This window comes from Mustela nigripes, chromosome 12 (genome assembly GCF_022355385.1).
Source record: "Mustela nigripes isolate SB6536 chromosome 12, MUSNIG.SB6536, whole genome shotgun sequence".
Lineage (NCBI taxonomy): Eukaryota > Metazoa > Chordata > Mammalia > Carnivora > Mustelidae > Mustela > Mustela nigripes.
The window spans coordinates 59853854-59870667 of record NC_081568.1 but is presented as its reverse complement, the minus strand read 5'-3'; the positions used below and the strand labels follow the sequence as shown (position 1 = coordinate 59870667).

General features: G+C 35.1%; 1 protein-coding gene across 3 annotated transcripts in view; it reads right to left on the bottom strand.

Moving 5' to 3' along the window:
* RANBP17 (RAN binding protein 17) overlaps positions 1 to 16814 on the bottom strand; it is a 315430-nt gene that overhangs the window by 270808 nt on the left and 27808 nt on the right. For all 3 annotated transcript variants that reach the window (XR_009407432.1, XM_059417349.1, XM_059417350.1), the window contains 7 exons: positions 15060 to 15164; positions 13469 to 13634; positions 10467 to 10540; positions 8006 to 8125; positions 5751 to 5897; positions 4973 to 5145; positions 1192 to 1385 (listed from right to left, as the gene is read on the bottom strand). Coding sequence is in view for 2 of the 3 variants with exons in the window: in XM_059417349.1 (XP_059273332.1) it covers positions 1192 to 1385; positions 4973 to 5145; positions 5751 to 5897; positions 8006 to 8125; positions 10467 to 10540; positions 13469 to 13634; positions 15060 to 15164 (979 nt within the window). In the remaining variant the exon portion in view is untranslated. The remainder of the gene's footprint in view (positions 1 to 1191; positions 1386 to 4972; positions 5146 to 5750; positions 5898 to 8005; positions 8126 to 10466; positions 10541 to 13468; positions 13635 to 15059; positions 15165 to 16814) is intronic.

Genomic DNA, 16814 nt, shown 5'->3' with positions numbered 1-16814 from the left:
ATAAAAGGCACCAATTGATAAACACAAAACTCAAGTCTGCAAGTATTTTCTGCCGGTAGGAAGGACAGATTTGGATAAAGAACAACAGGAATGGCAAAGATACTGATACTGACCTAGTCTGTGATGGTGCTGTTATTGCTAGTCATTATGTTTCAATATATAAATAACCTTTTGTATGTATTTAATATTTAATCATTTTCAAAACTCTACTGAAAGAAGAAATCAATCATGACAAGACTAAATGCTGCAAAAAATAACTGCTCCTCAATTTAATTTATAAATCATGAGATCTTAATAAGAGAAAACATTTGCAGTGGAGAAGGTTACCTACTTACTCCACTATCTAGCCCAGCAGCAGTTTTCCAATGTGACTCAAAAAATGAAAACAAAAACATAATAAAAGGCATTTTAAGAAGATATTAGTAAATGTAAAATCTTATAAACAATTGTTTAAAGTGTTTAGATAGGAAATCATTGAGAGTGTGACTATCATTCTTTACCATTCCCTTTCCGAAACGATGAAAGGAAGAAACGGAAAAGAAAAAAATTCTGCAACTATAATTAAAAGGCCTCCTATTAGAAATACATAGAGCCAATTCCATTCTCATATTCACTTAATTTTTTTTAAAGTGTGAAAAATCTATTTACTTAAATTTTATTCCCTGCTATGTTCCTGAAAGGGTTTGAAGGGACATATTCAATAAATAAATCCTCCTTCAATAAACACTTAAAGAAAAATAATAAGAAAATCAAGGAATTAAAATAGAATGATAAACCAAAGCCATGGTGAAAGCTAATACACAGATGCAAAATCATAATGAAGTCTTATACAATTTTTTATTGCATGAAATTGGGCTCTGAATTTATAGTAAACTATAGCAAAGAAGGAAACATGATTAGTTAAAAGACAGTTACAAGTTAGTGAACTCTACTCAAATACCATTATCAGCTTTTCTTGATGGTCATTCCAGAGGCACAGTTCCCATGTATCTTATAAAGGAAAACTAAAAATTGACCAACCATCAAGCAAACAAAACACCCAGAAGGTTAATAAAATTAATGGCTTATTAGAAGACGAGGATTTGGGGGAAATACATAAAAATAATCTGCAGCAAGATTATTGAAGTGACTAATGAAAAGCTACTTAAAATTCAACATAATACCATACATAGTCATATAAAATGTACTGACCTTCCTGAATTGCCTTGTCCACAGTTATTCCAGAAGGTGAATGCAGAAGCTTTTGGTAATTCTGAGCATTTTGGTCAAACAACTGTACAAGAAGAGTGCATGTCTTTTCATATTCACATCTGCTGACAGTGCACAACTGCTCCAGCTGCTGAAACACAGTAGCAGTATCATCCAGTGGATCATCTAAATTATCTCTGCAAATATAGAATAAGTTTGCAGACAATATTAGAATGTGATACGCTATTATTCACCACAAATAAACTTTATGTGAAATAAAAATTCTACCATGGATAAAGAAACAAAAAGACAAACAGATTGGAAGGTAAGAAATAAAATGTAAATTCTATATTTGAAGATGCCATGATTCTATACACAAAAGTCCCAAAGAAACCACACACACACACACACACACACACGTTATTATTACCTCTTACAGACAGAAGAGTTTACCCAAGGTCCTAGCATACAGGGTCAATATATAAAATCCAACTGTATCACTAGCCATGAAATACTGGCTAGTATTTGGAAATTGACACTTAAAAAACTGTATCTTCCAAAGGCACCAGAAAAAAACTAATTAATTAAATCTAATTAAACATATGTAAAATCTGAATGCTGAATACAACAGTAAGGAAAGAAATCACCAGTAAGGAAAAGAAACACCAAAGAGCTAATTAAATTAAAAGATAAAACTCAAAGACAGTCTCTTCAATAAATGGTGTAGGGAAAATTGGACAGCTATATGTAGAAGAATGAAACTTGACCATTCTCATACACCATACACAAAGATAAACTCGAAATGGACAAAAGACCTCAACGTGAGGCAGGAATCCATCAGAATCCTAGAGGAGAACATAGGCAGTAACCTCTTCGACATCGGCCACAGCAACTTCTTTCAAGATATGTCTCCAAAGGCAAAGGAAACAAAAGCGAAAATGAACTTCTGGGACTTCATGGAGATCAAAAGCTTCTGCACAGCAAAGGAAACAGTCAACAAAACAAAGAGGCAACCCACGGAATGGAAGAAGATATTTGCAAATGACATTACAGACAAAGGGCTAATACTCAAGATCTAGAAAGAACTCCTCAAACTCAACACAAACAAAACAGATAATCATGTCAAAAAATGGGCAGAAGATACAAACAGACACTTCTCCAATGGAGACATACAAATGGCTAACAGACACATGAAAAACTGTTCATCATCACTAGCCATCAGGGAGATTCAAATCAAAACAACATTGAGGTACCACCTTACACCAGTTAGAATGGCCAAAATTAAGAAGACAGTAAACAACATGTGTTGGAGAAGATGTGGAGAAAGGGGAACCCCCTTACACTGTTGGTGGGAATGCAAGTTGGTGCAGCCACTTTGGAAAACAGTGTGGAGATTCCTCAAAAAAATTAAAAATAGAGCTACACTATGATCCTGCAATTGCACTACTGGGTATTTACCCCAAAGATACAGATGTAGTGAAAAGAAGGGCCATCTGTACCCCAATGTTCATAGCAGCAATGGCCACAGTCGCCAAACTGTGGAAAGAACCAAAATGCCCTTCAACGGATGAATGGATAAAGAAGGTGTGGTCCATATATACTATGGAGTATTATGTCTCCATCAGAAAGGATGAATACCCAACTTGTATATCAACATGGACGGGACTGGAAGAGATTATCCTGAGTGAAGTAAGTCAAGCAGAGAGAGTCAATTATCATATGGTTTCGCTTATTTGTGGAGCATAAGGAATAGCACAGAGGACATGGGGAGATGGAGAGGAGAAGGGAGTTTGGGGAAACTGGAGGGGGAGATGAACCATGAGAGACTATGGACTCTGAAGAACTAGCTGAGGGTTTTGGAGGGGGTGGGGGTGGGAGGTTGGGTGAGCCTGGTGGTGGGTATTATAAGAGGGCATGTATTGCATGGAGCACTGGGTGTGGTGCATAAACAATGAATTCCTGGAACACTAAAAAAAAAAACTTAAAAAAATAAATTAAATTAAAAAAAAAAAAAAACCTGCTCACTGACTAAAGACTTGATCCTGCGGAGAAGGCAATTTTTCCCCAAAATTAATCTACAAATTTAAAATAATTCCAGTCAAAATTCCAGCAGGATTTTTTGGTGGAAACTGACAAGATAAATTTAAAATTTACACGCCAAGGGCGCCTGGGTGGCTCAGTGGGTTAAGCCGCTGCCTTCAGCTCAGGTCATGATCTTGGGGTCCTGGGATCGAGTCCCACATCGGGCTCCCTGCTCAGCGGGGAGCCTGCTTCCCTCTCTCTCTCTCTCTCTGCCTGCCTCTCCGTCTACTTGTGATTCCTCTCTGTCAAATAAATAAATAAAATCTTTAAAATTTACACGCAAAAGCAAAGGAAGTAAAAGAGCCAAAGCAATCGTGGGAAGGGAAAACCAAGGGAGAAGACTCATACACCTGATCTCAAAGCTATTAAGGCCACAATATTCAAGACAAGGTACTGGTAGAAGGAGAAACACATAGATTAATGAAAACAGAGTCCAGAAAGCACATGTACGCGGTCAATTAATTTTTGAAAAGAGAATAAAGGCAATGTAATGGAGAGAAGACAGTCTTTGCTAGGATAATTGACCACCCATTAAAAACAAAAAAAGCAAAAGCAAAAACAAAACAAACCCAATGTCAAGCCTTACCTCATACCATATGCAAAAATTAACTCAAAATGGATCAGAGAAATAAATGTAAATTCTACAACTGTAAAACCTCTAGAAGAAAAAAATAATGGATAAACTCTAAAACTTCTGCTCTTCACAAAAAACTGTCAGGGAAATGAAAAAGCAAGCTATGGACTGTAAGAGAATATTTACAAAATACATACAATAAAAAGACTTGTGACCAGACTATATAGACCTTCGAAATCTAAATAAACAACCCAATTCAAAAAGAGGGAGCAACAAATTTAACAGGCACCTTGCCAAACAATACAAATGGTAAATAAGCACGTAAAATGATGCTCAACATTACTGGTAGTTAAGGGAATGCAAATTATGTCAAAATGAGATACCACTACATACCTATTAGCATGACTAAAATTCTTAGAATTCTCAAAAACTGACCATATCAAGTACTGAAGAGAATAAAAAGCAATTGAATCTCATACATTGCTGGTAGGAATGCAAAATGATACAGCCCTTTGAAAACAGTTTGGCACTTTCTCTTAAAGTGAAACATATATACCATTCAACCCAGAAATCTCCCACCTAAGGTATTTACTTCTATACCTACTATCATACAGAAATCTGTTTAGGAATGTTTATAGCTATTTTACTCATAATTGACAAAAACAGAAACAACCCAAATGTCCATCAACAGGCAGATGGTTAAATAAACTGTGATACATCCATAAAATGAAATACTATTCAGCAATATATTTTAAGAATTCCTGACACAACATGGAGGAGTCTCACATGCATTATGCTAAGTGAAAGAAGCTGGACCACATACCATAGGATTTCATCTATACAACATTCTGGAAAGGCAAAAACTACAGGAAAACAACAAGTCAGTAATTGCCAGAGGCTGAGGGTGGGAAAAGGGATGATTACAAGGGACACAAAAGAATTTTCTGGGTTGATGGAACGATACTCTATCCTAACTGGAAGGTAGTTCTACAACTGTATATCCTTATGAGAACTCATAGACCTGTTCACTAAAAAGGGTGTTTTTACACTAGGCAAATTACACTTCAGATGTTTAAATTCCAAGATGCAAAAGATAAAAACACAACAGAAACATTTAGTTTTCAATACCTCACAACTATGGCAACAGATTCCAACCGAGAAGTGATAAAGGCCTTCGTGATTTCTGGTGCATAAGTGTCTAATAAGTGGGGTTCAGTTGATTTCACAAAAGGCACTGATGCTACCATCCTTTGCCACAGAGTTAATAAATAATGAACACTGTTGGGAGCAAATTCCCAATGCTACAAAGAAATAAAGCATATGTTATTTAAAATGACATATCTTCCTAGAATAAGAATTATAAAGACAAAATTATTAAAAAGATTTTTTTGACAAATTACTAAACACAGACTTTAAAATTAACTTTTATTCTAATTATTTAGCCAATGAACATTCAACATAGCAAATTTTATGAATGCAAAAAGGCATAAAAAAGAATCCAACAATCTCTCGTTCTTCTACCACCCAAGATGAGGACTATTAAAATGTCAGTTTACTTCCTTCTAATTTTCTTTCCATGATTACTTTCCAGAGTTGACATCATGTAGCAAATGTGGTTTTAAAACCTCCCCCCAAACTTATAAAAATCTTCCCCCCCAAAATCTGTAAAAAATGCTTTTATTTCTTCACAGTTTATTATAGCTTTTCAATTCATCCTTCAATTATTAGATATTCAGATAGTCTAGATCTAATTTTTTCTGTAAAATATGTTCCAGTGAACTTTTACTTAAAATCCTTGAGTAAGTATTTTTAGTATAGTAACAAATATTAAAAATCCCCACCAAATCTTACCAAGAAATTGTTTTTAAAATTATTTGTTTAATACCAATTATGTATTTTTATTTACCTGTAGGCTAGTAATGGTAAAGTTAGCAATCAATCTGATAACTTCTGGATATTCCTTCACCATAACTAATTCTCCCAGCTGATAATTTGTCTTTAAACGAGCCAGAAATCGGCAAAATTCATGATAATTACCTGGATCAGACAAACCCTAAATTGTAAGACAAAAAGAAAGACTTTTAAAAATACTTAAGAACAAACCAAGCTAATAACTTGTCAATAAAATTCCAAGAATATTTTATTAAGTTTTCCAGTTTTCATTGGTACTCTGTATCAACTGGGTAGATTATTAATGAAATAAAGCAAATGATTCCTGTTGAAATTCATGTTTTCATGAATGATTTATAAGAAATCCAAAGTAGAGGATGTGGTAGAAGCTCTGCACTGGGATGACTAAATTATATTTGGGAACCCACCGTATTACGCAAAAAATTTGCATGTGTACATACATGCGTGTGTGTGCGCCCAGGTGCACGCACACTGCAGCTTAAACAAAAGTTAACAGAAGACTTGAGAAATATTTATGATGAAAATTCAGAATGGGTTCTTGAAACCCTGGAAAAAAGTGATACCAGCTGAACTGAAGTTAAAATGGTATTTGTGCACACAAGCAGAAATTTCTTCGAATTCAACAAATATTTACTGAGTTCCTATAGACACTGTGCCCTCAAGCAACTTCTGGTCCCTAAGCAGAGTCATTCAAATAAATTAACGCAGAAAGGGCAGAAAGTTTAACAGAAGTACTACAAGACAGAGAGGTAATCTTGAGGAAAGAAAGGTTAAAAGGAAAGACCAAGAAAGAGGTCCCTAGTTGTCTATGAGAGCTCCTTGAGGACTGGGTACAAGTGTCATCTTTACAAAAGTTCAAACACTTTGTATTGCAGATGGCATGAAAGAGAACTCAAAAAGTGTCTGTTTAGTACTGAAAGTTTCTAAGAAATTTCATTCATATGAACACCATGAAAATATAAAATAGAGTCTAATTACAATAAGATACTTCATACTCATAGGTCTTCTAATATGTTTGTAACTCTAAAATAATATAATATTCTGGGCGCCTGGGTGGCTCAGTGGGTTAAACCGCTGCCTTCGGCTCAGGTCATGATCTCAGGGTCCTGGGATCGAGTCCCGCTTCGGGCTCTCTGCTTGGCAGGGAGCCTGCTTCCCTCTCTCTCTCTCTGCCTGCCTCTCCAACTACTTGTGATTTCTCTCTGTCAAATAAATAAATAAAATCTTTAAAAAAAAAAAAAAAAATAAAATAAAATAAAATAATATAATATTCAAACTAACTTTTACAGACATGAAACATGAACATGAGGATTTTGAAAAACCAATTAAAACAATTATTTTATATTAACATATTATTTTCCACATACTGATTGATGACAGTGACTTAAACTACTAAAAATTTTAAAGTACATTAGTAAAATGACATTTATCAACAAAACATGTATATTTCATGACTGTGCTAACATTGGAAATATAAAAGCATAACACACAAAATACTAAAACACTCTTGAGAATAACCTACAAAATCAATTGCTCCTTATTAAGCAAGCACATTTTCTTTATATACAAATATTATATGTCCCCTCAAAAGTTAGTAATAAGAGACAGATAAATCCCCTTAAAGCATTTAACCTCTTAAAATCCGTACTTTCATTACATATATTTTAAACCATAAACAAAATAAAAAGTAAAACAAAAAGTTTTATCTAGGCAGCCAAATCACTAATTAAGAATGGCTTTGCAATTCTCTGGAATGAATATTGCTACTGAAGCTTTGCAAGGTAATGTATAGATTTTTTTAAATCTACAAACTCTTATTTGTCCACAAGAGGGCAAAAAAACATTATCTCATAATTCAAAGCCACTTAATCCAATATTAACGTTCAGATTTATATTAAGTCTTATAGTTCAGAAGGTAGCTATGACTCTGAAGTAATAATGTGAGAAGTATAAGCAAAGAAATGCAGGACACAATGGTATAAAGCAGAAGCATCACAGGATATATACCTTCTATTCTTATTCATCTAAAAGAATGGAAAAAAGTGAAAAAGGAAGAACACAGAAGTCTGTCAGGAAAGCACCTATTTTTTTAAACTGCCCGTTTCTACTACAAATGAGATCTAAGGAATGTGGTTGTGATACTTCACGCTTCCTTCCAGAATCATAATCAAGTCACGAATTTGTTACACCTTTCAGCAGAAAAACCATATTTCTACATACTAAGTATTAATTAAATTACTTCATAAATACCTGAGGGTTTTCAAGTATCCTTTTTACTCCCTTAATTAAATTACCAAGGTACTTGGCACGTTCAGGACTGCTAAATAAGGACCTTCTTGTAGAAGCAAACTGAACTAAACATGAAAGTGCCTAAAAATAGGAACAACAAAATTCATTTCAATTTTAAAAGTAACTATGGCCACATGTAAGGAACACTGTCTTTATATTAAAAAGTATTTTTTAATTTTAATAATAGAAAAGTACTACAGAATCCAGAAATAATGAAAGCTACACACCATCAACCACCACCACCACCCATCCTCCTCAACCCCACCACTAAAATTTCTGTTCATCTGTATTCTCTTCTAATATATTTTCCTATGTTAAATATGCCAAAGCAACCTGGGCAGGCATATACTCCAAAGACTCCCAATTGCTTCTGCTGCCCAGCTCTGTTCATGAACCAATAAAACAGCTGTTCTACAGAAAATAAAAGATGGTTTTGTGGTAGACTATGTTTGAGAAATACTGTACACTATGTACGGTAGTATCCTGCAAGTGGAAAAACTTTGCTTTTGTGTAACTTGGTATAACTTCACTTAATCCACTATATCCCCAATTTATGTGGTGATAGTACATCTTATCCATACCATTCATTAAAAAGTTGAGGAGCAATTTGGAGAATGCTGCTAGGAATATTAGCTATTTTACAAAAATGGTCTAGTTATCTTCTAAAAGTTAATACTTTCCCAGACAATTTCACTACTTGGGGTTTTAATTCTACTACTGAAAACCACTGGAGTCTGTCTGATCATTAAGTGAGAGGCCCACAGTTGGCAGCTTTTCAGGCCAAACAGGCCCTCATAGGTTTTATTTTGGTCCACATGTTTGCCAACTTTATAAAAAAATTAGAATTGGCTGTTAAGATTTAAATATTTTAATGAAGAGATATTAAATAATGTCTGGCTCTCTTAGAAAAGGGGAGAACAGCGACAAGAATCAGAGTATGGCCTTTTAGATGTTCTCCAGTTTGCCGCCGTCCTTACTGTTTAAAAAAAAAAAAAAAAATTCCTTAGGCAATTCTGATATACTGAAGGTTTGGGAACCACTGGTGTTTGGGGGCCAAAAACATCTGGGTTTGAGTCTCAGTTTCATTATTTAGTTTGCTACCCTAATAAATTTATCTTAGCCAGTCTGGGTCTGTTTCCTTGTCAACATAGTGAGGATAATATAATAATACTTACCTTGCAGGACCACTGTGAGGATGAAGGGAGATAAGCACTATATAATAGGGCAGGCCCAATAAATGTTAGTTACTTTCTCTTAAAGCAGTTGTTTTACACTTAATTTTTTAAGTGCCAGTAGCTTATGTTATTGCAAAACATAACTGTACATGAAAACATGGCTTTTAAATAACTAAAAACAAAATTATTCTGGTTAAAAGACAGAAGGTTGAGGGGCGCCTGGGTGGCTCAGTGGGTTAAGCCTCTGCCTTTGGCTCAGGTCATAATCTCAGGGTCCTGGGATCGAGCCCCTCATGGGGCTCTCTGCTCAGCAGGGAGCCTGCTTCCCTTCCTCTCTCTCTCTCTGCCTGCCTCTCTGCCTACTTGTGATTTCCCTCTGTCAAATAAATAAAATCTTAAAAAAAGATTTTAAAACCCTAGACTGAAGAACAGACATGTTTAAAAAAAAAAAAAAAAAGAAGGGGAGAGAGTATTTTTGCAAATCTATTCTCCCCTTCTAGGCAATAACATATCTAAACAAACACACCACTGATCTGTACTTTAAAATCTGGAACATGTTTTTTCAGGAAATGGCAATATCAGAATCCTCCAACTTTACTTCTAGAAGCTTAGATATTAAACTGACAACTTTTTCTTTTTCTTTTTTCAGTCTTGCCTGGTCTCTGTTTTAGGTTCCACAAAGATGGGGTTCACATTCTCAAAGTTACTATAAAACCAAAGAGTTTTAAGATTTTTAAGCACACAAAATAATTTAATTCAAAAAATAAATGAACAAGTGGAGTGATGAACACAAAATTACATGAGCAGATCCCCTTTGTTTCTCATTCAGATACACTGATGTGGGCTGCCTGGCCAGCCTAGGGAAGGGAGGATTAAGGGAGAATTTGAGAGAGGGAAGGAAAAGGGAAAACAAACGAAGGTGTGGCCAATTACCAGACTGAGACCCGGAAGAAGGGGTGGGGACTGGGTAGAAAGGAAGGTACACTTAAAGGGTGACAAGCTTTCCTGGCTCTGGGAAAGAGCTAAACCAACAGCTAGAGGTCCTAGGTTCACCCATGAAAAGGAAACCTATGGTCAGAATCTGACAAATAGCTCAAGTAACATAAATCCCAGGGGATGTAAAAAAGCATTTCTTCTGAGAGGTGAACCCAATCAAGAATATAAGTCGGACTTTTTACACTAAAATACATACCACCCTTAGATAAAGATTGCAAGTACTTTTTAATGAAATAATGACTTTTACTTACCAACTGAGACAGTAGTGGTGGAAGTGAATGATACAAATTGAAGAAAAGATCCAATGTTTCTGGTTCCAGGAAAACTGGAAAAAAAATTTTTTTTTCTAATACCATCACTTCCATTCAGTTATTTTAATGTGAACAGTAAGACATCAGCACACAAACAACCTCTGCATGTGGCCACTCTTATCAGTTAGGCTTAATTCCTTTTTAATTCCTAGCTATTGTCCTTTGAAAGATGAAAGAATACAGAGATAGAAACTAATTAGCTAAAATGTTCCTTATTTCTATGTAGCATCTACAGTTCTTACTGGGATAATCTCCTTACCATTTTCATCTGTATTACAGTCATATAAACATTTAAGCCAAACAGTATCAAAAAGTAAACACTAATAAAGTGTATCTTAAAAAACAGCTATACCCTACCCCATTCCAACTACCTTTCAACTCTTAATCTACACTTACATCCGTATTTCCAAATAACATGCTATATGACTATTTCTTTGTTTTACCTTAAACATCAAATGAATTTGTTATAAGCTATGAGGCTGGAGCCTCTACCACAACCTGACCTCTTTCAAAATCTATCCGCTATTTTAACAATTTGTGATTAAATCAATTCTAAGTGCTTACCTTTATTATGGCTGTGTAAGTAATGTTAACAGCTGAGCCAAGGAGTACACTATGATCTTATTTCTAACACTCTCTGGATTTAATCATAGCATCTTTTCTGTGCTTAGTTGTATATCTGTCATGAAGACTTTCCAAATATTCTGACAGATTTGTAAAATGTTCTTCATACCATTTTCCACGTGATCAGTAGCATCAAATAGCCTATAATTTCCGCTTCTCTCCCCTTACCTCATCTCCTAGAGCCTTCAACTTGTTCCTAAATTTGTTATATAATTATCTTCTTTCTATGTCTGTTCATTGTCATCTTGTTTTGAAACTCCCTTTTCACAAACCCCTCATCTTCCATAGTTTTTTTGTCAAATAACTTTCTGAGAGTAAGCACATAAGGGATAAATTCCAGGAGGATGGGCATGTCTGAAAATGTCTTAATTCTACCTTGTGCTTGAAAATTTCAGTCTAGTTTGAAAATTATTTCCCTTCAGAAGTTTAGGGATACTACTCCATTGTCTTCTGGCTTCCAGTGCTGATGCTGAGAAGTCTAATGCTGTTCTTGACCCCAGTCCTTTGTAGGTGACTTCTCCTTTCTGGTAGATTTCAGGATCTTCCTTTTATCACTATTACTCTGAAATGATTATGATTATGAAGTTTAGTGTTTCTTTTATTCATTCATTACTATATGCCCTTCATGGGATCTTTCAACCTGAAATTTTAAGTTTCAGTGTCAAGAACTTTTTTTGGGTGTTATTTGTTTGCAAATTTTCTTCTTCTCTTCTTCTTCTTTTTTTTTTTTTTCTATTCTCTTTCTTAAACTCCTAGTAGTCAGATGCCAGCTCTCCTAATTTTATGCTCTGATATTCTTGTAGATTTTTCTCCTATCAAATCTCTCCTTGCTTTTTTGTTCTACTTTCTGGGCTATTTCCCTAACTTTATCTTCCAACCTTTTATTAAGTGTTTTATTTAAGCAACTGTCTTTTATATTTGGAACATTCTCTGAACTTTCCTTTATAAAACAGTATCTTATTCTGGAAGAACTGTATGGCTCAGCTGGTTAAGTGTCTGACACTTGATTTTGGCTCAGATCATGATCTCAGGCTCATGAGATCAAGCCCCACATTGGGGCTCCATGCTCAGTGGGGAGTCTGCTTGAGATTTTCTCTTCTCCTTCTTTATCCCTCCCCACAATGCATTCTCTCTTTCTTTCTCTCAAATTAATAAATAAAACTAAAAAAATATTAATCTTGTTTCAAGGATGTGTTACCTTTTTTTTTTAATTTCCCTGGGGATATTAGTATACTTTTTTGAAGTTTACTTCTACTCTTTACTTTGTTTCTACTAAGCTCTCCCTTTATAAAAAAGCTTCTTGAGATAATTACAGATGCATATGCAGTTGCAAGAAATAATGGAGACCCCATGCACCCATTACTTAGTTTCTTCCAATGGTAAATTCTTGCAAAACTACAGCAGAATATCACAATCAGGAAACCACACTGATACAATCCATCAATCTTATTCATTTTTCCCATTTTTACATGCACTCATGTGTACATACAGGTGTGTGTCTGTATTTATGCGTAGTATGTGCAATTTTTATTGCATTTGTTGGTTCATGTATTCATCATGATACTAAGAATACTACATCCTTTTTAATTGTTTTAATCTCTGCTTTCCATATTAGTTTTCACAAAATTGTGGTGTTCCCCTCCTATATCTGTTATCCTAAATACCCAGTTTAATTTCTTGAGGACAAAAAGGTCTAGTCTTGGGAAGTAAGGGGAAAAGGCATACAGGGAAGAGAAATGAAAAGTTGGTAGTTACACAGGTGGGAGAGAAGATCCTGGGGACTTTGAGCAGAATACAGACTTTTTTACCAAGCCCTAGTCCTCACCTCACCTCTGACTGTAGGAATACCCAGTGCCATCACCTTTCTGAAATGTGTGAGAGCAAATGAGCTTGCTTTTTTTCTTGGTATCCTTCTCTATAAGGAAGTAAGCTACAATTCTGCTCTGCTAAGTCCGTTATTCTAATTCATTCTCCTTCTAACTTTGAAAAATACAGTTTCTCTGTGCTATATCCTCTCTCACTCTATTCATCTAAAACTTTCAAAACAGAACTCTTCATTTTCACTCCCAAATCTGTTTTTCCCCTAACTCTAGAGCTAGCTTTCCTATTTTCCAACATTAAAATATGGAAGCTCCCATGATATGAAGTAAGGAAAGCAGATTTCAATACAGGGTATCAGCAGCTACCCTTTGTTACAAATCTTTTTGAATTTTTTTATTGCCTAACAAAAACTAGAGATAACTGCACATTTGGCAACTATATTGTTTAATTCTGCGCCTTTGACTCTGACCATCCCTCACACTAAGCTTTCTTCTTACTTGTTCTCCAGGTTGTTGGAATCTGCACTGTGCAAAGATCATCTGCAGATTCATCTGCTGAACTGCCAATGAAGTCAAAGCTAAGGCAGTTGAGGACCAGTTTCAAGACCTGCATTACTAGAGTTTGTTGACCTTCATCCTGAAGATTTAAGGGTTTGGCCAACACCTGAAAAAAGGTGAAAGTCAAGTAAAACTTCATGAAATACATCAATAAACAAATTGTCGCTTCACTAAATCACTTTTCAATGCCAAATTAGAATTAGGAAGAAAAGTCTGCAAAGTTATGTTGTTGTGTATGTCAGAAAAAGTTGTAAAATCACTATCAACAAAAATCTACAATAGACTATTTTCAAAATTTTATTTTCTAAAATGAGAATAAGACCTTTGACACCTAACTGCAAACTGTAGGCTACCTTCTAAAGTTATAAAAAGAACTTTAGGACAAATACTGTACTCAGCAAGAATGTATAGATTTGGGGGATCTATTTTAGACCAAAGGCTGCTTAGAACAAGCCAGAAATATAATATTCTTCAAGTGGGGAACTTTAGTATAAATGATCATATTCAGTTAACAAAGGTCAGAGCTGCATGAGTCTAAGATTGTTCTGAAGAACAATCCTTAGCACACCCTACCTCCCCCCAACAAAAGGTCTATTCTGACACAATCAGAATAGATTATCTCCTAAAGACACATTGCGAAATACCTGTGGAAGAAGTGATAACTAAATTTGGGATTCTGCTTCAAGAATAACACGAAGACAAAGAGTTGTTTGAAAAGTACAGAGAAGAGAAGAGACTGGTCTGGAATTGTTACTGCTTAACTGGTTAATGGGTCCAAGGGAGCTCATTATACTCTTCAACCTTCTTTTGCATATGCTAAAAATTTTCATACAAATGGAAAATTTAAAAAATAATAGAGGGTCTTTCAGACCGGCCTACTACAGCATCCTGTTACTAACTATCTAGAGAACTGAAATAATTAGAAACAGGTACTTCCTGGAACATACTTTAGGAAATGCTATATTAGGCCAATTTAAAAGCTTAAACCACATGACGGAATCCCTATATTACAAGCAAACACAATATAATTATTAATTGTACTATCCCTAATATTCCACAGGGCACCAAGTAGCAAATGGGAAAATATAATTTCCCAAACAAATTATTAAAGTCAACTGTCTTGGCTTACCTATGAATACTGACAATTGATGAATTAGGAAAACTTACTGCCATTTCATTGTTCATCTGCATCCCATTAAAATACAGAAAACAAAAATAAAGAAACTAAGTCTCAATTAGCTTCTGTAATAAATAATCCATAGCAGTAGTAAGAAGACAGTGAAACTTCCTAAACATAAGTTACTGAATTCCCTTTAGATTTTGTTTTATTATATTTCTGGTAAATAAAAGTGAATTTTTTGGAAACTCTTACAGACTTGTGGAAAACTACTGTACCTAAATTAAGATTGCTCACAGTAAATCTTGAAAAGGCAGAATGAGGGTTGGGGAAGGGGTATTCAATTGAAGTTCTTCTGAAACTTAAAATTTCCTAAATACTCTAAGTAGGGTATTGAATTATTTAAAAACTTACCTCTTTTAGAAGAGAGCATGCTAGCATTAAAATGTCTTTGAGAGAAGTATCACGAAATGAGGTAGCTATTTTCCTGTGTTTTGCTGAAGGTCTAGAATAATCAACCTAAAAAGATCAAGATAAATCTATTTAACCAGACTTAGCAAATAGCAAAGCAAAAATTTACTAACAAAAGGAATGGAAATAATGATTAAAGAAGCATCAAGTACAGAGTTAAGAGAGCTTTTAAAAATCTATGGGCTAAGTGCCCTGCATAATGTCACTCACAGAGTTAATGGCAGACCCACCATCAGCAAAACCCAAGTTTCTGGACTGTTTGAATTCATTGCTCTTTCTAACCATACCAATCCCAAAATTAGAAGCCAGAACTGATCACACTTTCAGAGGTAATATGAACACAGATTATAAAATAACAGATGGATCCTAAGACTATCAACTCCTGTACCATGTACCATTTCATATTAGGTAAGCAACAATTTCTCTGTTCCTCAGCTCAGATTGCTCCTGTAAAACAAGAATCCCTAAAATAATCTTCAAAATTTAACCTTCTGTGAATCAGTTAATAATCAATTACAGAAAAACTGTTCATATAAAAGTAGTATTTCTATATACACCAAAAATGTCATTGGTTCATATATCCTTGGTGTTTTAAAAAGAAACCAAGGCGGAAAAAATAAACAACCAGAAATCTTAGTATATAAGCAACAGTACATTCCCTCTGAATACTTATTAGTTACTGATAGATAACTATTAAGAATAAATTTATGAAGAGTAGTTCTTAAGCCTCTAATCTAAAATATGATATGGTCAAAACTATACTATTAATGCCATTAATACTTCCATTTATTAACAGCAAACAGCAAACAAAGCTGAAGTCTGATACCCAAATGACTATTAACACCATGGGCTAGAGTTGCTACAGCACTCCTTTTGCTATTTGGAAAAAGAAAATAAACCATTTTCTTTGCTAATGCTTAAACATAGTTAAAAAAAATCAGTGAGCTCAGAATTGATTATCTGATACTTCCTAAGCTCCATCAAACAATTTAGACTATATTTAAAGCCACATTTACTTATAGAAACATGAAACATAACAGAAGTGATTACAGAAAGTAGTTACTGGAATCTGTAACTGTGGAAGCCAAGAAAAACAAGGCTGTACACACCTCGAGTCTAGCCCTGACATAAGTACAGCTATCTTGGCAAAGCAGAGGCTGGCACCTTGCACCCCCTCTCCACCCGCTCCCCCCCCCCCTCGGTAGTATGTGTGACATTCCTCGGCCACCCCTGGCTGCCCTGGGGGAAAAGCAAATAGTTAACTTGCAGAGATCACAATCCTGCAAGACAGGAGTCTCCCTTGGTTTTCCAATGTCCTAGAGATTTACAACCATGAAGCTATCTTAACAACAGCACAATTTCCAGAGGCAAATAACTCAGTTTCTTAAGCCCTAATGTCGCCCTCCCCAACATAAAACTGAAGGAGGCTGAGGCAGAAGGAAATGTAAATAAAGTTAAATTTCTTCTAAACCTAAATCTCACTAACAAGGACACTTGATAGGAGAAATGTGAAACTTTATCTCTAAACCTCCAAGATAGTGTCAGCGATCATTCCCAAGCATATGACCCACTGATATACATCTAAAGGGTCTCACAAGAAGATTTTTGTTATTGGTAATGAATAATTTTTCCCCAGACAACAGCTAGCCCCTCAAGGTCCTGGAAACCTCGCTTCCAAAATTCCTTAGAGACTTACAT